A 22,353-nucleotide genomic window follows, 5' to 3' on the forward strand; every position below is an offset into this window, starting at 1 on the left:
TATTGTAGTCAACAGATACAAAGGTACTGTCAAATTGCTATAAAAGTTTCTAACAATTCCTGTACTTTAACTCATTATGAACTAGTAACAGTTCATAAACCACTCTTTGCCTATCACTGACCTAAAGAAGAACAAGGAGGAAGATGAGACAGTATCTCAGGAGGCAAAGAAACGGGTTTGAAACAAAAGGATGAGTGTTCAGTGTCAGGTGACAGTGGAACAGGAATATGGTAAAAGGAACATGCGTGTATCTGAAGACAGGTGTAGACCTAAGTTGATGGCAAATTGGTTGGTTGGTTGGTTGGTTGGTTGGTTGGTTGGTTGGTTAAATCAGGAATAGATTGTTGAAACATGATTTTACAAATAGGTTTGGGTAGAGGGCTGAAGTGCAAAGTCTCTGTATCCTGCTCCCCTTCCCCAGAGGGGCAATGTGTGAGACACTTAATGACTGAAGGAAGGAGTTGCTGAGATGGGATGGGGAGGAGGATAAAGTATGTGAGCAGGAGTTGTGTGAAGAGAGGGGAGCCAAAGAAGGACATTCCTTTGAGATCAGAGGCAGGTCAAGATATTAAATGTGAAGCACATGCCGAGATATGTGGAAGAAGAGGACAAGTTAAACTCTTAAAGGTGTGGTAAACTCATAACACAAGGTGAGGAGCTCTGCTGAGAGTGTGGTTGTAGTTGATGGGAATGAAGGAAACCTGGAGTAGTTACTGGGTTAAGTATTCCTATGAATCCACAAGGAATTATAATATTACCAGGTGACAGCGTGCCCAGCTGCAAATACCCGGTTAGTATTTGTCACTAACCAAGTCAGAGAATACTGTAGGTCTTTGGCTGCAGGAGGAAGGGTGATCTCATCTGTTTCACCAAGACAGAGAAATGGGAGAAAGGGCACCCGTGTATCATTAGTTCTATCTTTTGGGGAGAGTCAGATTAGAAGATAAAGGAATGAACCCAAAAGGGAATTTTCTCCACGACATAGTAGGACAGCATAAAATATATAGTAAATAGTGGGAATAAATGAGGAAGGATAGGCATTAAGCTTGATGGATACAAAAAAAATTTTTTTATTTTTTTTTTTTAATTGGGGAATTGGGGGAGGGGACAAGCCAAGTTGTTGTTCTTCAATCTTTGTGTGGAGGGCGCCAGTCACCATCTGGCTGCCCGTCAGCAGTTCATGGCCTCTAAGCTCAAGGTGCTGTGTTCAATCTTAGTTGCCAGTGAGCGCAACCACCATCCCATGCGGGAGTCGAACCAGCAGCCCTGTTGGTAAGAGCACACGCTCTATCCACTGAGCCATCCGGGCAGCAGCTCAGCTCAAGGTGCCGAGTTCAGTCTTAGTTGCAGGCAGGTGTAGCCCACCACCGAACAGGCAATCTTGTTGTTACACCAGCTGAGCCATCCTGCCACCTGTTGGCAGCTCAGCTCGGGCGCAGCGTCACTGGCCCATGTGAGAATCCAACCAGCGGCCCTGTTGCTCAGAGCTCACATTCTTAAGCCAACTCTTAACCAACTGAGTCACTCGGCCGGCCCCAAAAATTTTTAAAGGAGTCATATTTGTGCTCGAGGACTAACTGTGCTTTGAGATAAAGCAAAAGCAAGGCACACTATGTTAACAGAAGAGAAAGACAATCCCACATAAATAACTCAATAGAGTCTTAAATTTGCTCCAAAATCTAGCCTTCACTCTGGCTGCTGGAGAGTGGTCTCAGCTTGCTATTTCAAAATAGCATTTGGGAAGAGCCTTCAGGAACATGAAGGGAATGTTTCTTCTAGTTTCTCATTTACATAATTTATTTTGTGTGTCTTCCTTCTCCTAGTTGATTCAAAAAGGCACCAAGTTAGTTTTGGAACAAGTTGTGACATCTATCGCATCAGTTGCAGATACTGCAGAGGAAAAATTTGTCCCCTACTATGATTTATTTATGCCATCACTAAAGCACATTGTTGAGAATGCAGTTAAAAAGGAACTGAGACTTCTCAAAGGAAAAACTATTGAATGCATCAGTCTCATTGGTTTGGCTGTTGGGAAGGAAAAGGTAAGTGATTTGTAGTATGTTGAATTTACTGTATGTAATTTGGCTATGGAAGCATGGAGGGTACAAGAGAGTTTTTTCATTCTGATAAATGGTTTTCTGGATGCTTATTTTTTCCCATCATCTTACTCTCACAATACTCCTGTTTTATATATAAATAAATTTCTACCTTCATTCTTTCATTGTTAATATATTAAGGTTTCTTAACTCAGTTATGTTCTTGAAACCTCCCCTTTCCCTACCATGTGTACAGTCTTGGGAGGCATGTGGAGTTCAAGATCCATGTGTTTAATTTCACCCATTTAAACATGTGCTTGGAAACATTCCAGTTACTTTCCTGTTAATTTAAAAAGCATTAAGTATCCTAAGAGAGAAATATATAGCTTTTCAGAAAATAATTAGCAAGGATCATTGGACATTGTTTTTCTTCCCAGCCAATAAATATCTCAGCGTTGTTAAAGCTAATCCAAAAGAAGTTCCTGTCGTCAACCCCTTGTGTTCTGATTCTCAGAACTGACATCATAGAACCTTTCAGTCTGGTCTCCAAAACCAGCTTCACTATTAACTTATAAATTGTTTTCTGTGGGACACTGAGAGCCTAACCAGTAAAACATTTTTATGTTCCATACTCTATATGTGGCAGTCAAGCTATTTTTGAAACACTGCCTGCATATACAATGGAGATTGCCAGAACCACACAGAATTAAATGAAAATCATATAGTTGTATGGAGCAGTCCAAAATTTTCTTTCTGGACTTTGATTGTCTTTTTACGCTAGAAATACATAAAATATAGACCAAACTTTGATGCCATTAGAAATATCTTTATACTGCAATTTACTTTGACCTTCACTGGAAAGTATGTTTTTCCAGAAAGAGCACTAAGTCTGTTGTAATATAGATGAAAATTTTTCAATATAATACTTCCATCTGAGGGGTTATGACCCATGTAGGAAATGTAATAGATCTTTTGGGGAGCTTTGTTATTACATGAGAAACAATTAAGTGCCTCTCTGATCTGATATACACAAGAAATATTGATGTTGATTTTCCCAAATATTTTTTTCAAGTTCATGCAGGATGCATCAGATGTGATGCAACTGTTGTTGAAGACCCAGACGGACTTCAGTGATATGGAAGATGACGATCCTCAGGTAAAGCAGCTGTCACACATTCGCGTTGACCCATTTGGGAGTTGTGGATAGCGCAAGGCTAACGAAACTAAAGAAATTGAGTAATATTGACCCCTGGTTTTGGAGACATTCTTCACTGGTTTGACTTCTATTTCTCATGACGTTTTTCCTCATTTTGTTGTAGCTGCTCCTTCTCCAACTCTCAAGGCTTTGGTGCTCTTCAGCGTTCTGTCGTAGGCCCTCTTATCGCCTCACTCGCCTTGAGCAGTGAGTGTCACACACAGTCATGGCTTCAGTTTTCCTCTATATGCTTGTGACTTCCAAATCTTTCTCTAAATTCAAGGTTCATTTACCCAAACACTTACTAGACACCTCCATTTGGGTGTCTCCTGGTCCTTTGCTACATGATTTCCCTTTCCTGTCAAAAGAAATAAATACAGAAACCTAACAAGCTTAGAACAGGTCATGCTCTCTTCTCTCTGCCTATGAATAAACAAACATTTCTTTAACTTAGAAAGAACCCTCCCCCACTCAACCTGGCCAAATCCTGCTCATATTTCACATCCCATACAAGTTTCAATGGTGGGTACTTACGACACTTGTAATAATTGTAATAATCATAAATGTCCGTCCTAATCTTAATAGTATTCACAATGCCTAACATAAAACAGATACTCAATAAATGTTAAATTAAATTTTGACTTTACACAGCCACACTAAATTGTTTCCCATACACTTAAATTTTTTTTCTTTTTTTTTTTTAAATTAGGAGTGGGGAGTGGGTGCACGTATGCATGTGAGACAGATATATAGATAGATATTGGGGAATAAAAATCGCTTTCTGAGTTACAACAATGATGAATTAAAACCAAATTCTCTGTAGGTAGCTTGTAGGTAATTAAGTATATATAAACACAGCAGGAGAAGAGGTATCTTAAATAGACCCAGCCACTTAACACAGAAAATTGCTACAGCTAGGAGTAATTTTTTTGTTTTTTGGATGTTAATGTTTAATGAATGGAATACTAAGCAGTAGGGATACAAGATCAAATAAAATATTTGTCCCTTCAAGAAAATTAGTGCCTAGCAGTTGATATGTTTAAGTGGGTTTTATTTATGTGATTCAGATAAAAGTAGAGTATATATTGCTTCTTGAAAGCAGGAAAAATAGATACAGTCCTGGTCTTTCTCATTCGCCTCACCTGCTGTCTGTATTTCAGTGTAGACGTTCACAGTGATTTTCTTACTGTTGCTGAGCATTTTAAGTATATGACCTTAGAAAATGCACTTGTTAAAGTACCATGTATGTAAAATAAAACAGTTCCTATGAAATATGGAAATTGCTTTCTTTATGATGTCTTATTTACCTGTTTTAAAGTCAATTTTAATTTTAATTTTTTCCCCAGATATCTTACATGATCTCAGCATGGGCCAGAATGTGCAAAATCCTTGGAAAAGAATTTCAGCAGTACCTTCCAGTGGTTATGGGGCCTTTGATGAAGACGGCTTCGATTAAGCCTGAAGTAGCCCTTTTAGATAGTAGGTGTTTTCAAGAAGACTGCAGTTATAGAATTTCTCTCTTTGTTATTAATTTTAACATGGATTTGTTTTCTTCCCTGTTAATAGCGCAAGACATGGAAAATATGAGTGATGATGATGGTTGGGAATTCGTGAACCTTGGTGATCAGCAAAGTTTTGGTATTAAAACTGCAGGACTGGAAGAAAAGTCAACTGCTTGTCAGATGCTGGTAAGTGATAATGTTTAAACTTTGTTTTACAACTTCTTATATTTATATACATTCGATAGGAGTGCTTTTCATAGTTGCTAAAGAAATTTTTTTTTTTTTAAGATTTTTATTGGGGAATTGGGGGAATGGGAACAGCGCTGGGGAATTGGGGGAAAGGGAAGAGAGAAGTTGCTGTCCTTTTGTTCTTCAGTCTAGTTGTGGAGGACGTTGCTTCACTGGCCCAAGTTGGCACCATCATTGCACTCCTCCCAGGTGAGGCAGATCAGTCACTGGCTTCTGGACAGCCGCTCACGGCGGTTGCTGGCCGCTCACGCTGGCTGCTGGCTACACACGGTAGCCCATGGCAACCCATTGCAGCAGGGGCTGCAGCCAGCCGTGTCCGGCGACTCACAGCAGCCCAGCTCCAGGTTGAGCTGTTGTTCAGCATCTTAGCTGTAGAGGACAGTGTCACTGGCCCTCATATGTGGGATCTGATCCGGGGCCCTCTGGCGTCCCAAGCCAACTCTTAACCAATGCGCCACTCGGCCGGCCCCCAAAAAAACTATTTTTAAAAGTCTTTTCTTTCGCTATTGAAATGATTTTTAAAAAATACAAAATAACATAAGCTTATTGTGTGTAGATTTACAGTGATATGCTACAATTAAGTTTTCAGGTTTTTTATATCTTTTAAAATTATTTATGATATATTTTGTTTGAAATATTTTCAGTGCTAAAACTTTTGCTAAATTCCTTCCACACATAAGAAATAAAAAATATGTAGTATTCCAGACTTTGAATGACAATATACTATAATCATTTAATGGGCCTTTCCTATTTTACTTTTTTTAGTAGTAGTAGTAGTAGTAGTTAACAGACTAATTTGTTAGTCCTACGTGCAACTTTAAATGTAATTCTAGTCAGGATACAACATTCTGTGGTTCTTACAATTTTGCTATTTGTTAATAAAAATACCTGTAAGCTAACAATGATATTGAGTTCTTTTCCAATACTTTGGTTTCAGGTTTGCTATGCTAAGGAGTTAAAGGAAGGCTTTGTGGAATACACCGAACAGGTTGTCAAACTGATGGTCCCTTTATTGAAATTTTATTTCCACGATGATATCCTATACTTCGTGAATTCAAAACATGTCTAGGTTTAGTTAATTATAGCTTGTTCAAGTATTATTAGACTTTGTGATAAGTGAAGGGTACATCACCATTATTGTTAGTGTTGACATTAACAATCATTTCAGGTTATGAACTTGGTTCTTTGCATGTGCCTTTGTTTGATTTGTGCCAAAAACATGAAAAAGAAAGTTATCCTCTAGTTGGCCATTTTCTGTGGACCACTGAAGGATTTTAAGGATTGGTATTTTATTGGCAAATGTATACAATTGTATATAATTTTTAGTTTTTCCAAATATTTTTTGGCAATGTTATAAAAAAGTAAGATCTTTTTTAATAGATTAGAAACTCACTGATACTTCACTTTCTGTAGCACGGAATTCTACATTTCAAATATGGACAACACCTTTGGGGAGAAATATTTTGGTAAATCTGCATGTTAAATATTTTCCTCCACAACATAGTGGTAGTAGTAATTAATACTATAGATGTATGTTTATGCCTTTACACAGACACACAAAATTTCATAGATGGGTTAAAAAAGATCAGCTCAACAGAGTGGTAGAGCGTAGACCGTAACCCAGATGTGCCTGATTCCAGAGCTCCTTTGTTGTGTTCCTCATGCAGTATCTGGAAGTGGCATCCTTTACAGAAGACAGCTTTTTGCCCAACAGAGACTTCCCATGATGCAAGAGGACAAAGCAGAATTGTTTTTAAGAGGAAGTCTTGAGACATTATTTTACAAATGGTATTAGTTAGGGAGAGGCAATTTAATCTTTATTGAAAATGAAAAAGGCTAGTGCAGGAAGAGATCCGAGGGTCCCAGGTCTTTTCACAGTCATTTTTATGTTTTGAGGTTACATTAGAGACTCATATTGTAGGTGACAGAAAACACAGGAGGTATGTCTTATGGGCAGGGAGACTTCTATTTTTATACACATGTTATATTTAACACAAGCTCTTGGATAGCAGTCTTAGATAAACAGAAATTGGATAAACAAACGTTGCCTAGCACTCCTGTTAACTCAATGAGCACTTTAACATTTAAGTAAACAAAATGATAGAACAATCTTTTGAGGATCATGATTACATTTCCATAACAATAAAACGTGTTCGAGTGGCAGCAGCAGAATCCATGCCTCTTCTCTTGGAATGTGCAAGAGTTCGTGGTCCTGAGTATCTCACACAGATGTGGCATTTTATGTGTGATGCCCTAATCAAGGCCATTGGCACAGAACCAGATTCAGATGTCCTCTCAGAAATAATGCATTCTTTTGCAAAGGTAAATATTTTTCTCTTACAGATACGTATAAAATTATGTGTTCATTTATTAGTCTTGCTAAATCTGTTGGGGGATTTTTGTATATGCTATAACAAATTTTTTAAAATAAAAGTGTTCAGTTCTTTTTTATTTTAATATTTTGGTGTTGTCATATTTTTTTGTTTTTAAGAGTAGCTAGTCTTGTATTCCGGTCTTGATTAGTTTCTACCATCATTTACCTATAATCCAACTTCAGAAGCTTGGGTATCATCTCCAACTCATGCCTAGTTTCTGCCCTAGTCTCTCTCCTAAATTTCTCTATATTTTTTCCCATTGCCTTACCTCTGTGCTGTTGAAATAGCCTAACTTGGTCTGTTCCAGAAGTCGCTCTTTTGTTCCCTGTTCGTTCTCTTTTTCTCAAGCATTAACTTGCTCTTTATTTGAGTCACTCACCTTCCTGTATTCCTGGTCACCCCCATTGCTCACAGCTCCACACAGCTTGCTCTACAATTTGGTTTAAAAGTTCTTCAGCTTCTTTATTTGTCCCCATTTACACTCCTGCAGTTCAAAATTTCTTCTGTTTTTCCAAAGCTTGCACGCTTCCATGCTTTTGCCGGTTCATTCCCCCTGCCTGTGATGCTGTACCAGACTTACCCTTTCTCCAGTGCTATCTGTATAGAGAGAGTATGTATGTAGTAATTGAGCTCCTTAGAAGATGGTTAGTCTGTTCCATCTTTGAACCCTCGCACCTAATAGTGCCTGGCACTTAAAATATACCTAGGACAAATTTAAAAGAAAAATGTTTTTTAAATTCTTCTCTTTAAAATACTGGCATGGTAACAAATACAAACCAAGGGTATCTACTCATTTAATTAGCCGTCCAGGGTACTGAGTCATGTTAATTTTTCACATGTTTCTATGTGATTCTTAATGAAGTTTAACTTTTGACTCTTAAAAACCTATAAATCTTAGGGTTGCTTTCTTTTCTCAACCTCATTTTAGTGCGTTGAAGTCATGGGAGATGGATGCCTTAATAATGAACACTTTGAAGAATTGGGAGGCATACTGAAAGCCAAACTCGAAGAACATTTTAAAAATCAAGAATTGCGGCAAGGTAAGTTTTTTTTATGCTTTTATTTCTTAATGTAATCCTTGACCATTTTGGCAGCCATTTAAAAAGACATTTATTTGGATGTGTTTTAGTTAAAAGACAAGATGAAGACTATGATGAACAGGTGGAAGAGTCACTACAAGATGAGGTAAATTATTCTCTTCAGAACTTAATTTACATGACCATTTGCACCTGGAAGATTTTAAATGCTTAAGTTTGTAATTCATCTGACGTGTCATTTTGATTGATTATTAGTATTTTTTTTAACAGAAGAGTCTGGATGTGTATTTGTCCTTCATTTAGAGAATAAGTAATTTGAAACGTGTGCATTTTGTTGCACTACCTCACATGTGAAAGTACTTTAGAGTTCACCTAGTATTTTCTTTTACACATTCCTCAAAACAACTGTTTGTGTTTGGTGGTGCTTTAACTCTTTTAAAGATGCTTGAACTCAAACTCAGATGTTAAGTGACTGCCTAAAGCCACACACAGTTGAGGACCTAGGACTTAAGGCCAGACCTTTCTGTAACAGCTGTCTTTCTACTGGGCCCCAGAATAATGTAGATTAACTTGTAGTAAATAGTACACAGGCAGTGGTTAGTAGAATTATTCTTCACCTTGTTACTCAGTTCTCTCATCAAACCACTTGACGCCAACAAACATATTTCAGCTGTGTATTTGGGGTCCAGAATATGTGGCATGTGGCCATTCTGGTGGACCAGTGCTGACATGTACAGTCACCCCAGTTCCCTGCAGGTGCTCACACTGCCTCCAGAGTTGTTCACAGGGATAAATAAGGTGGAAGTAACTGACACTGATTCTTTCTGTGGCCCCACTTTAAAATTAGAAACACTTTGTTTCGGAACTTCAAAATTTGGGATAATTTTTCAGTCATATATTTTTTTAATTTTGTACCAAGAAAAATCAGCAGGAAGTGCAGTACTTGCCACACACCTTATCTTTCCATAGGTGGGTGAGAGACATGACACCCAGTCCTTGAGGCAACTGCAGTCTCTAGATTATTGCTATGCTCTTAAGAAAGTGATGAGAAATTTAATTTTCCACATTTCTTAGATTTTTAAAAAAATATTACTGTTAATAGTATTACTATTAATAGTGGGGATACTTTTTAATACATATGGGTGTGTTTGTTTTGTTTTAGGATGATAATGATATTTATATTCTGACCAAAGTGTCAGATATTTTACACTCAATATTCAGTAGCTACAAGGAAAAAGTGTTACCATGGTTTGAACAACTGCTTCCGTTAATTGTCAACCTAATTGTAAGTGTTGCCTCTTTGACAGTTATTTTAGATAATTGACATAATTCTTTCATTGCAGCATTTGAAAATTTACATTTTCAAGTTAAAATGGAACTTAGAGATTAGAGGTTTTTTACTGTACATCTTTAATTTTATCATGTTTATTGTATTGCCCTGGATATTTTCCCACTCGATATATGCTTCAAGTTTGCTAATTGGGTTTTCCATAGTTCAATTAAATCATAATACGTTCTAAGACATACAAGTGATTTTTCATTATTTCAGATTATGTATGCCCTGCTAAATTACCGTATTTGCCGGCGTATAAGACGACTGGGCGTATAAGACGACCCCCTAACATTTCCACTCAAAATACAGAGTTTGTTATATACTCGCCGTATAAGACTACCCCCTCTTCCGCACACCTTCCACACACCAAATAAAAGGTAAAACAATATCAGATTTGATTTGGCCCACTGAAGTGCAAACAAGCGTATTGTATTTCGTGTCACCACATAACCGTTTTGGCGATGTTGAGCCACCATGTCTGCTACATGTTTTTCGAGTTCTGGCCAGTGTGGGGTGCCTCTTCTTAATGCACACTTACCCCTTGGCATACTCTTTAATGCTTTCTCATTTGATTTCCAGTCCCGAACCATCTTTTCTGTTACTCCATATTGTCTTGCAGCAGCACAATTATTATTTTCCTTAGCAAAGTTTATAACTTTCAGTTTAAAATTTGCATCATACTTCTTTCTTTTGGCTGGTGCCATGATAGGGATGATAGGGGTTTGACTGGTCGACATTTTCTGTGCTGTACTGTACAATGGTGCAGTATTGTGGTTGGCTGTTGGCTGTATACAAAGCCTGATTTGATTGGTCCCTGCTCCCTGTTTGCCTGCCCTGTCACTATAGCAGTCTGGTCCACCCTTGCATCAGCATCTCCCTGGGACCTCACTAGTGCGCAAGTGCGAGCTCTTCAACATTCTAACAGGCACCATGATAGCGCAAAATCGCGAATCTTCAATGCATATGTAAAGAAATATACGGTAACCCGAATTTACCACACTCGCAAAATCGCATAACAGCCGAGCATACACCCAGCAGCGCTGCTGATGCCTGAACGGTATGTGGAATGAAGTGGGCGGGCATCGGGAGGCCACTATGGCACGGGACAAGCACTATGGGCAGTCTATCTGAAGTGTACTTGGTGTAGACGACCCCCCACTTGGAGGCATATTTTTCAGGGCCAAAAAATCGTCTTATACGCCGGCAAATACGGTAATAAATGAAACAGTGATTATATTTTTTGCAGTGGACCCTAGAGAATTTAGTTATGATTCTTGTTATGTACAGCCAGTAATCATAGATTCTGGATGATGACCTTATATATTGTTTTTTTTTAATATATTCTAATTTAAAAGCAGTTGTCAGATGTTTGTCCCTGTTTTGGATTTTTACTTTGTATTATATTTAGTAGTGGAGGACATTTTTAAAAGATTTAGGCACACAGGACTTTGCCTCTTGAATCAGTACTATAAATAAATTAAGATCTTCACAGCTTTTATTACTGTTGGTTTTTTTGTTTTGTTTTTTTTTTAAGCTGAGCCATCCTGCTACCTGTTGGCAGCTCAGTGGCTGCTCAGCTCGGGCCGGACTCGAACCGCTGTTGCTCAGAGCTCAAACCTTTGAGCGAGCTCTTAACCAACTGAGCCACTCAGTCGGCCCCCTGTTGGTATTTTTTAAATACAGTATTACCATCATCTTTTTTATAAAGTGTGTACACATTGCTACTATTGTCGGTTCTTTCCAGTATGTGATAATGGCAGATTGTGGAATTCTGTAACAGTTCACACAAGTCTTTTAAACCTGTACTTATTTAAATCTATGAAATACTTTGAGGATTGTTACTCACAAGAAGTGATTGTTACTAGTTGTTTTTCCTTGCCTCTGTCAGGAATATCTATGTAAGCAGACAGTCTATAGTGAATATTGACTTCTTTACATTCTCTATGTACTCCAGTATTCAAAGCTTAAAAGAGTATCTCTTTTGTAGTGTCCGCATAGACCATGGCCAGACAGACAATGGGGATTGTGCATCTTTGATGATGTCATAGAACACTGTAGTCCAGCCTCATTTAAATATGCAGAATATTTCTTAAGGCCAATGCTCCAATATGTATGTGACAACAGCCCAGAAGTCAGGCAAGCAGCTGCGTATGGCCTGGGAGTCATGGCACAGTATGGTGGAGATAACTATCGTCCTTTTTGTACAGGTACTGATGTTTATTTGGTTACATACACTTCCTTCCAGGCATCCCTTTTGTCCCTGTCGCATTCTCTTTTCCACACACCTAACATTATCAACCTATTTCTGCTTTATTCTCTTTTCCTTGTTCAAATATTCCATCTGTAGCACTTAGGAATTTATCATCTTTATTCTCATAGAAATGGAAATGAAATCTGAGTGGAATCAGAGCCTTATCAGAGCCTCCCCACGTGTCTTCCAGAGTGCAGTTTATTTTGAGTTGGGGGAGGTATACTACAACCCTAACATAGGACTTTTGAAACATACTGGGGTTCCTGTAAGTTTAGCACAGGAATATAGATAGCTAGGTGGCTTTTAACAGCTGAAGTACGCTAAAATGAACAGGAGAGTAAATCTGGAGGCTACTCATTTCTTGGGGTCTCTAAGTAGTGTGCGCATGCTCCTAACTTTACTGGGACAGTCTCCCTTTCATTACTCAGTCTATAATTCTGTAGCCAAGAAGACAAAACATTCTTTACACTTTAACATTTCTTCACTAGAACCCGTAACTGAACCAAAGATAAAAGAAATATTTTTGTTTATTTGCATGAAAATTTGAGCTTTAACTGGTCTTTTTCCAAATGCTTATTTTAGAAGCACTTCCCCTGCTGGTAAGAGTTATTCAGTCTGCCGATTCTAAGACCAAAGAAAACGTCAATGCTACAGAGAACTGCATCTCAGCAGTAGGGAAAATTATGAAGTTCAAGCCTGACTGTGTGAACGTGGAAGAAGTCCTACCGCACTGGCTGTCTTGGCTTCCACTACATGAAGATAAAGAAGAAGCTGTTCAGACTTTCAGTTATCTGTGCGACCTGATTGAAAGGTAAGAACCGAGGACTGGACAGACGTGCTTCCTGTGCCCCGCCCTCAGGTGCGCAGCTTTGCAACAGTGCTTCGTTATAAATCATGTTAGGAAACCACACCACGGTTAAGATTGCTTCATAATCGGATTTGGGTTGTTCCTTATGGAATTAAATACAACAGGTGAGGCATTCTAGAATAGGGGTTGGCAAACTTTTGAGACGAGCCTCCAGGGGTCAGCAAACTGTGGCTCGCAAGCGGCAGGCTCTGAAGTAAAATTGAAAATAAAATTATCATAGTTTAGTTTATAAAATTTTTAAAGGATATTACTTCACATAATGGCGATTGTGTAAAAAATATATTTATGGCTCTCGAATAATTTTTAAAATGTTGTGAGGAACAGGATTGGTTCTTCCAGGGGTCGGTAAACTTTTGAGATGGAATGTACCCAAAGAGCCGCTTGTGGGTTTGCCAACCCCTGTTCTAGAACAATGTTTTAAGAAGCTTCCCTTCTAATGTTTTGTCTCCCACCCTATCTATCTATCTATCTATCTGTTTATTTAGCTTTAGGGTTTTTTTATTTATTTCAGTTTTACTGAGGTATAATTGACATTATCATTTATTAGTAGAATGAGATTGAAGTACATTGTTAATACCATTATTTTGTCCTCTGAAATACTGGTGTTTTTCTTTGGATTCAGGAACCCGTGGTACAGGGAAGTATAGCAGACAGGCGATCAAGTTCTGGCCCTGGGCCCTGGCACCATTATTGTTTTGTGCCCAGGAGGAAAATCTAAGAATTGCAGCAACCTGGAGGCTGTAGAAGCTATCAGATCAAAGATATGTTCTTTGGTGGTCTGTTTTTCTAAGTCCAAGTTCCCCTAAGTATTAGTCAGATCTGGGCTCTGTCACTATTAATTACTTGCCTTTCGTTCATGAATTAATTGAAGGGCTACAACCACTCATATCCTGGAGTTTGAAGAAACTGAAGAACTAATAAGTAAAATTAACTGGTTTTCCTCCTCCTGAATTTTTAAAACGCAGTTGATTTTAATGAATGCATAATCACTTTATAAAAACCTTATAACAAATTTCAATGTTGGAGGAAGGGTGTAGGAAACTATGAGTACTTGAGTGATTTCTCCTTATAATTTTCATTTATAATGGTTTTCTTCTCTTCTTTTTTCCTTTCTTTTGTCAGTAATCACCCAATCGTTCTTGGCCCAAACAATACCAATCTGCCCAAAATATTCAGTATAATTGCAGAAGGAGAAATGCATGAGGCAATTAAACATGAAGATCCTTGTGCCAAACGTCTGGCTAATGTAGTTCGCCAAGTACAGGTAAGCTGATTTAGTTAATTTGGGCAAAGGGAAATAAAATTGTTGTTTGTTTTGTGTGTGTGTGTGTGTGTGTGTGTTTTCCATATTCTTCTTTATTAAAGGGGAATAGAAATCTAATGTGCTAAGGAAATTTTATTTTTATATTCTCTTCTTTCCAAGCCTCAAAATGATTGTACTTAATATAATCTATCTATATATGTTCTCATTATTTATTAGAACTAAAATCTTTGTCTTAAATTTGAGACATTTTGAATCTTCTGATTGGTGCTTAGCACAACTCATGTATAAATTTGCATATCTGTGAAGAAAATAGATGCACCTGGTCTCAATAAATAAGAGGGAGTGCGTATTTTTAGTGCTATAAACATTATGTTTTAAATGATTTTTTTACTCCCTAAGTTCATATGTTGATTACTTGAATGTGTCAGCTATCTAGTGTAGCTTTATCACTGAAGAAAAAACTTACTGTAAATGCAATGAACTTTAAAGAAATAAACAGATTTCTTGCTTTTACAGTGACCCTCATCAAACTAATCTACTTGGAAAGAAAGTATTTTGGCTTTATTACCATCTACCTAACGATTATTAAAATACTTACAAATGACCATTTCACTGAATCTAAATCTGTGAAAATGTTTTTTCTGATTTTCCTAGACCTCTGGAGGATTGTGGACTGAATGCATAGCACAGCTCAGTCCTGAGCAGCAAGCGGCCATACAGGAGCTTCTGAACTCTGCTTGAAGGGCCTTCTATCACCACCAGAAAACTAACTCCAAATAAACGTTTACCCTTTCGTTTAGGTTTTGTTGTTTGTTTTTGAGCAAAAGAGAACGGTAGAGTTGTGTGTAGGCCATTCTTCTCCAAAGCCACAACAGCAAAAAGAGAAGCACTGGGTTTCAGAATGGTGTTTAAATGGATTTCTATCAGACCACTGAAGAAGTTTCCTGTACGCTCTACAGTAGCGCTGAAGAGTATTTTTCTATTGGTATAACCCACCCATGTGAAGGTGAAAGGGAAATTTTTCTCATTAGACATCAGGAAATTTAAGACAAAACAGCTTTACGATTCGTTACTCAGCATAGATGTGTGTTAAAACAAATTGCTGTACACCTAGTGTTAATTCTATTAATTGGAGTGTGAGTTTTTTTGTAGGGTAGAAGGAAGCCTACCCAGCAAAATAGTAGATCCAAAAATTGAAGAAAAGCTGAAGACAAAGACAAGCATGGTGTCATATTTGATGTCACTTACGGTTCTTTTTCCCAGAAGGCTGATGTGGTGACTTAGTTTGGAAAGCTTTTCAGCTTCCAGCCCTTGAATGTGAAATGTCGTTGGCATGTCTGGCAGTAGTCTCTCATTCACTCCTCAATAAACAACATTGAAATACAAAAGAAATTGGTGTAAAAATTCCGTACTGTCTGGCTTTGATTCATTTAATGTTTTTAATATAAGAATAATCTAATATTTTTTTAAAGTAATAACTATAGCTCTGAATGTTTTCTTCCCCTAATATTTTTCTTGTGCAATTCAGATTTGAAAGCATCTAGTTTTTACCATCTTCCACTTTAATTTAAGCTAAGTTATAATACACCTACTCCGTTCACAATTGGTGTCCTTTTAAAACTAGGATTGTTCTGGTTAAATAAAAAAGATTTGGCTTAGTATTTTCATTGCAAATTGTAATTGCTATACAGTCGCACGCAACTTTTAAACTTAATTTTATGAGACGTATTATGGCTAAAATTATTTTCTGATAAATTCAGTAAAATGTGTGAATGTTTTTGGTTTTTTTTTTATGTATTAACCTCATAGCAGTAAATGACTTGCTGTTTCTTTAAATAATTTTTCTAAGGGATCTTAATAGATTTCTGTTGAAACATCAGTGTTAACATTTTTATAGTTTGTACTAAATTTAACCGTGATATAAAAAATGAATTTTATGCCTAGATCAGAATTTAAAATTAAAGGTTTTTTCTTTAAATGATTTGCATTACTTTATTAAAACTAAATCTTAAATGGAATAGGAAGTAGAGTGCATTATATTAAGATGGTTCATTTGGTAGCAAACACTCTTTCAAATATTTTTTCAGTTTTCAGCATACCATTAGCCCAGGAGCTTCAATGTCTGGCAGAACAACAGTCTGCTTTCAGTAGGTACCTTATTGGACCCTTTGTAATGTGTGTGGTAGTATTTGGAGCTGCTTTACACCCTGTAGTCTTGGTGGTATATAAATGTGTCAGGACAACCCCGTGCTGCTTTTTTATGTAGAATAGAGTTTGAAAAGCCAGTCATGTACTGATGCCAATCAACTGCAGCAGTCTAGTTTTCGTTTTTAATTTATCACTACATTTAAACAAAACATGTTAAAATGTAGCACACCTAAGTCTTGGAAGTGTGGTTTGAAAATGGCTATGTGTTTTGAAGAATCTAGTGTTTGCAAAACACTATATACTAAGCAATTATGGGTGAGAACCTCCTACTGTCCAGTTTAAACATTAATGGGAAAGTCAAAAGATGTACCAGTAAAAGCAGTCTAAGGTCCCCTAAAAGGGCGAAAATATCAACCAATCACAGACTGATTACACTCTTGACAGAAGTAGAAAAACAACTAATTGGAGTTGGATCGAGTTAATCAGGGGAGGTTGGTGTGAAAGGCTGTTAATGTGACATCTGAAATCCAGGGCTCATAACTAATTGTAATATGTTATTCCATGAACTAACAATTTTTTTAAATTGGGAAACATTTTCTAATACCTCATTTTGTCTACACAAGATGAAAATTTATGGCTTTTCCTTCTGTACCAAATTTAGTGGCCTGGTGGCCTTGTATGTCAGCCAGTAACGATATATTTATGAACCCAAGTTATTTCTGGAGGGAAAAGATGTATGTGGCTCTTATATTTTCTGGATGTTCTGTAACAAAGCATTAAGTCACATACACAAGTGTTAGAAATTTTTAACAACTCATTTGGAATATTTTCTAATGCTATAAATTTAAAGAAAAAGAAAAATGTCTTAAAGCTAATATGACACTTCTGTAATGGGCAGCAACTATCAATTCTGGAAACAACCATCAGTAAATACATAAGGAAATAAACATGCTTGATGCACCCGGTCTTATAGTAAGGGTGGTGCATATTTACAGTACTTTAAACGTTATGTTTTTATGCTCTAATCTTGAATGAGTGCCTATTCAGTTAATGCGATTTGAAAGGCTGAGGAGCTAGCTAAAAGTTTTACTTAAGTTAGTACTGCTTCATTCTCCCTACAAGTTTTGCACCAGTCTCCTGGCTCGTGTCATGTCCTGTAGAAATCACTTTGCTCCTCTTCCTTTAATCCCTCTGCCTCAAAGGAGCAGCAGCCAACATCTCGCCACCTTCATTTTCTCGGTCCTAAAAGTATGAGTACCATTGTTTTAGAAGAAAGTGAATTGTCTGTAAGGAGTAGGCTTTTGGATTTTTATTTCCAACACTTGAACTTCTGAATGGGTGGGAAGGCAGATGGTTAAAACTCTTGGACTGACCCATTTTTTTCACACAGCTATAATCCTGACAGTCATTCTCTAGGTAATATTTGGGCTTATTATTTCTACATAGTACTTATGTATTTGAATAAAGACCAACACGTTGAAGATAAATTATGGCTCAATTGTTTCTAAAACCCAAAAGTAGTACAATATGGTTTTTATGTAAAACACCACAAAATCTGTCTTTAAAATTCTAGTTAAGGCAGCAGGGCATAATTCCAAAATATGTTCTTTAATAATTCTGGATCTTCCATTGTATGTTTCTCTTGATCAATTACGTTTTTGTCCTCTTGACGAGTGGCATTCAGATGGTAATGGGAATCAAGACTAGTGCCATTACGATGGATTAGAAATGAGCTCCCCTACTTCCTAGAAGTTTTGTGTCAGGTGGGTAGAAAATATACAAGTGTTGGGTTGCATCCTGACAACAAACATCCTGTGGCATTAAGTAACACCTTGAAAGATTATGGTGCTGAATGGGTAAGACCGAGGGTCAGCAAACTTTATCTAAAGGACTAGATAGTAAATATTTTTACTTCTATAGGGCTTTGCAGGCCCTGGACCTGTCACTACTTAGCTGCCATTCTAGCTCAAAAGCAGCTGTGAGGACAATACTAAGCAAATGGATGTGACTGTGTCCCATTAAACTCTCCAAAAACAGGCTGGCCATAGGTTGCTGATTCCTGGTTAAAACAACTACTTGGGTTGGAAAATCTCACTACATTTATTGACACCTGGACAAATTCACCTCTGTGCCTTAGTTGCCTTCTCTGTGAAATGGGAATAATAGTATATAGTCCCAAATGCTTAGTCCGGGCCTTTGGCGAGCTCCTCAACCTCCGTCTCAGTGCTCGTAAAGCAGTTCAGCAGTATCTGCCACACAGGTGGGCTGTGAGGCTTGAGTGTGATATGTGTATTTAACATACAGAAACACCTAGGACAGTGCCTGGCAACGCAGATTTGCTATATCATGATTACAACGTGTTTGAAGAGAGAATTACATTGGGAAAGTATCTTTATACTAGTTAGCTGGCATAGATTCCATGGAAAAGGGAAGCAGAAGAACCAACAAGAATGCAGTCAATGTTATTAAGCTGTGGAACAGGAACTACGAGGGCTTGTGTAAGTGCTGAGCAACACACATGGTCTGCCTTCAGGTGAGGGACACGTCATATAATTACATAGCAAGGGACAGTAGAGGGTGCAGACTGAATAAGGACAAAGTCGGAAATAGCATTCATTAAATAATATGAATAGGGTGTACCCAGGGGCCTCCATGTAGGCATTCCAGCAAGCTGCACGGAGATTAAAAACGCGCCCCTGCCAGTCATTGAAAAACCTTCCCCAGGTGAGGCTTTCCATCCAGCCTTTCCACCACAGTTGGGATGGTCCTGAGGCTGTGTCACAGATGGCCCAGAGCGGGGGCGCTTGGGACCAGTCAGTGGTTGGGGGTGGGGCAGTATATTAAGTCATGATTAGGTAGACAGTGAAGAAAGAATGTGCCAAGTTACCTGTAGCCCATTTATTATTTTTCCCCCTCCCCCACCTGTAGCCCATTTAGAAACTTGGCCCCAACCCCCAAATGCAGTTAGCCTCATGTTTCACCATTTCTAGAAACCTAGTGGGATAGGTGGTCTTTTATTTTTATGTTTCTGTTTGTCCCTGCTGTATGTGGCTGCCACTTAGCACTTAATTTCCCATTCTTGGATTTTCTCAAACCCCTCTCCTCTGGGCTTCCGCTGACACATTTTATGCCGTTTTAAACATTTAGCCATTAAAAGCCCCGTTTGATCAGGAAATAGTGAAAGAATACTTTCAGGTTATAACCCTGTTGCATTTTCTGATTAAAAAATTAAAGTTTAGTAAACAGCCAGAAAAGATAGTTCAGCCCACCACTGTTTTTAGTGTTCTTGAATTGGGTCTCGCTGAAAATATTACTACTGTGACTGATCAATAAGGCTTAAGACAAACTAACATTGTAGTTGGTGTTTCAAAAAGAGTAAAAATATCGAACACAAATGTGGAGACTGGATTAAAATAATTATAAAGAGCAGTGCTTGACTTAAATAGCAATAGTGATTCTGAGAAGGTACAAAGGCAGCATTTGAGAACTGTAACATGCCTTTCTGATTTGCAGTAGGGATCACCTCTTTCTCCCCTCCTGAGACAGAAACCTCTAGGTCTCTGTCACCAGGGACAGTGAGTCAGGGACTCTGTGTTAGCCTTAAGAGATCCTACTCACTCTGAAGTGACCGTGTTTCCCCAGACAGCCTGCCCAACTCCAATGCAGTGATCATCTCCAAGAAGTCATCTGGAAGGCACCAAAGCTGGAGGGGCGGGCAGCCAGCGGGGCCTAATTCCATCCTGGCATCCAACTCCAGTCACCATGTCTTACAGTCCCAGTTTCCTTCCCACTTGGTAAGGGAGCCCCGGACCCACAGGCTTCCTGCTGTCTTGAAAACTGCCTTGACCTGCAGGTAAGGAACTGACTGTTTCCCTTTGTCCTCGCGTTAGTGTATGTACTAGGAGAGCTTTTGCTTCTCGCCTGGACCTATTTTCATGGCAAATGCCCTATCTTGGGCTTTATTTGAGCTATCTAGGATAGATTACATTTCTACATAGTTTCTTTTGGCTGCTCCAAAAGCTTCCTCTGATTTGTGTGTGGAAGTGCGTACTGGTAACAATTCAGTGGAATAATGTAACCAAAGTGTTCAGGGGAACATGGGTAGTGGCTGTTATTGTGACAGCTACAGCCAGGCCCTGGGACCAGCCCCAATCATTCAAGCATTCCATGAACCAACCAAGATTGAAAACCTGATAACCTGAGCTTCCTTCCTCTGAACTCATATGAACATTGCGCTGGAAATATTTTTAATTATTATGAAAAGACCCCTGACATTCTCTCAAATCAGATGTCAGAGGTAAGTGGATTCGAGGCCCAAATTCTGGAGTCTTAATTTTTAATTATTTAACATTCTTTATACAAAGAGTCACTTGTACCTGGTTCAAAATTCAAAGTTTATCAAACTCAGTGAAAAGTCTCTTCCCATGCTTGGCCCTCAGCCACACCCATCCAGTTCCCCTTGTGAAAGAAGAATTCACAGACTTGGTCTCAACAAAACTTTTTGCCTGATGTAATTCAAAATGTCCTTCTGGAAGGAAATTGGTGCTCCCAAAGAAATGTGTGTGTGTCTTTCTGGTGTATATGAATCAGGTTAAAAACTATTCTGAGAAACTTTGTACCCATCTAGTAACCCAGCCTGAATTCTTTAACCAGACATTTGAGTTATTCTTTTTTTTAAATAAGTCAACAGTGATTATTCTAATTTTTTTTTGCCTCTGCTATGACTGAAATCTTTGAAATTGGCCTGCTTGAGGCCTATGTCTCTGCGGTAAATTTATAATAAAATTCCAACGTAACTAAATTGTCTGAAAAGGATTTTTTAAAAACCCTCCCCAGAAGGAAAGATGATCTATTCTTAGGCATCCTTCCAGGGTTATAAATATTCAAATGGCTTTTTGGAATAAAAGTGACATCATTTTGGCTAGGAATTAATTCTCAGTATTCAACTCTGTCAAAGATGGAGGTTAAAGATCTTTTGCCCTTCAAATGACAGCATATAAATTGATGTGATTAGTACGGATTATCAAAATGTTAAAATTAGGTCATTGTATTGATTTAGAACTTCAATTCATCTTAAACTAAGTGGCATCAGGCTAAATATCCTTTTATGACTAAATCAGCATTAAAAGTTCCACTCTCATTAGGGAGTATTTTTCAAGTATATGTTTTCATAAAATAATTATATTTACTAGCATTTATTTTATATTTAAAATTTTTAATAACATTGTTCTGGTTTTAGTATATTTTTGTGGTTGCCTGCTATTTATAGCAGATGATACTGGTGTTTCATTTGTGGTAATGATTTAAAATTTCTTTTGAAGCACTTTTTTAAAAACAGTCAGTGATTGATTTTTAAAAATATATAATGTAAACAAAGTCACAATTGCTTTGGAGGTGTGGCAAAATTCATGTAGATGGCACTCATGATTGAAGTCTAGGAAACACTTTTTCTTGGCTGAGGTTTTCAAAGCAATCATATAGGTTCAAGAAGTTTTGTTTTACCTAGTTACAAAAACACAATGTAATCTTTATTCTGTCAGGTTAGAGGAACAAAACTCAGCAAGAATGTGGCTCAGCCAACAAGACACTTGCAAGCACGAACCAGACAAAGAAAACCTAATTGTACAGGTCTGTGGTTTTTTTTTAACTTTTTATTTTAAAATAATTTCCAATTTACAAGAAAGTATAAAAATAGTACAAAGAACTCCCATATATCCTTTATCCGGACTCATTACCTTTAATATATTGCGATATTTACTGTGTCTTCTGAATCACTTGACCAGACTCTAATGAGGATCCCCTGAGCTTTTCGTCACCTTGACTTTCAGACTGCCATGCGCATCTCTGCATTTCCAATTTTAGCAAGAATCCTGCCGAGTCAGTTTAACCACTCTCAATATCTGATTAGGTTCCGTATCGTTCACCATCCCCCAAGCGATGTCTGATCACCCCAGCCTGCCTTCAGCAACAATCCAGTTAGGTTGGTTCAGCCAGAATCCCCCCTAACCCCTAATGTTTTCTTTAGTAATTCCCCATCCAGATCCTCACCCTGCTCCTTAGATATAAATTCCCACTTGACCTTCTTGTCCTCAAAG

The 22,353-nt window shown here is 37.9% G+C and overlaps 1 protein-coding gene across 1 annotated transcript in view; it reads left to right on the plus strand.

Moving 5' to 3' along the window:
* Window positions 1–15,490, plus strand: part of IPO5 (importin 5) — a 44,193-nt gene extending 28,703 nt beyond the window's left edge. The window contains exons 14-26 of the mRNA XM_019625908.1: window positions 1,824–2,042; window positions 3,109–3,192; window positions 4,578–4,710; window positions 4,798–4,919; window positions 5,920–6,016; window positions 7,132–7,304; window positions 8,286–8,397; window positions 8,487–8,542; window positions 9,557–9,679; window positions 11,715–11,934; window positions 12,561–12,789; window positions 13,969–14,110; window positions 14,765–15,490. Of these exons, the coding sequence (XP_019481453.1) occupies window positions 1,824–2,042; window positions 3,109–3,192; window positions 4,578–4,710; window positions 4,798–4,919; window positions 5,920–6,016; window positions 7,132–7,304; window positions 8,286–8,397; window positions 8,487–8,542; window positions 9,557–9,679; window positions 11,715–11,934; window positions 12,561–12,789; window positions 13,969–14,110; window positions 14,765–14,851 (1,797 nt within the window). The 3' untranslated portion in view covers window positions 14,852–15,490. The remainder of the gene's footprint in view (window positions 1–1,823; window positions 2,043–3,108; window positions 3,193–4,577; window positions 4,711–4,797; window positions 4,920–5,919; window positions 6,017–7,131; window positions 7,305–8,285; window positions 8,398–8,486; window positions 8,543–9,556; window positions 9,680–11,714; window positions 11,935–12,560; window positions 12,790–13,968; window positions 14,111–14,764) is intronic.
* Window positions 15,491–22,353: the final 6,863 nt, after the last annotated feature.

Source organism: Hipposideros armiger, unplaced genomic scaffold (assembly GCF_001890085.2).
Source record: "Hipposideros armiger isolate ML-2016 unplaced genomic scaffold, ASM189008v1 scaffold_643, whole genome shotgun sequence".
Classification (NCBI taxonomy): domain Eukaryota; kingdom Metazoa; phylum Chordata; class Mammalia; order Chiroptera; family Hipposideridae; genus Hipposideros; species Hipposideros armiger.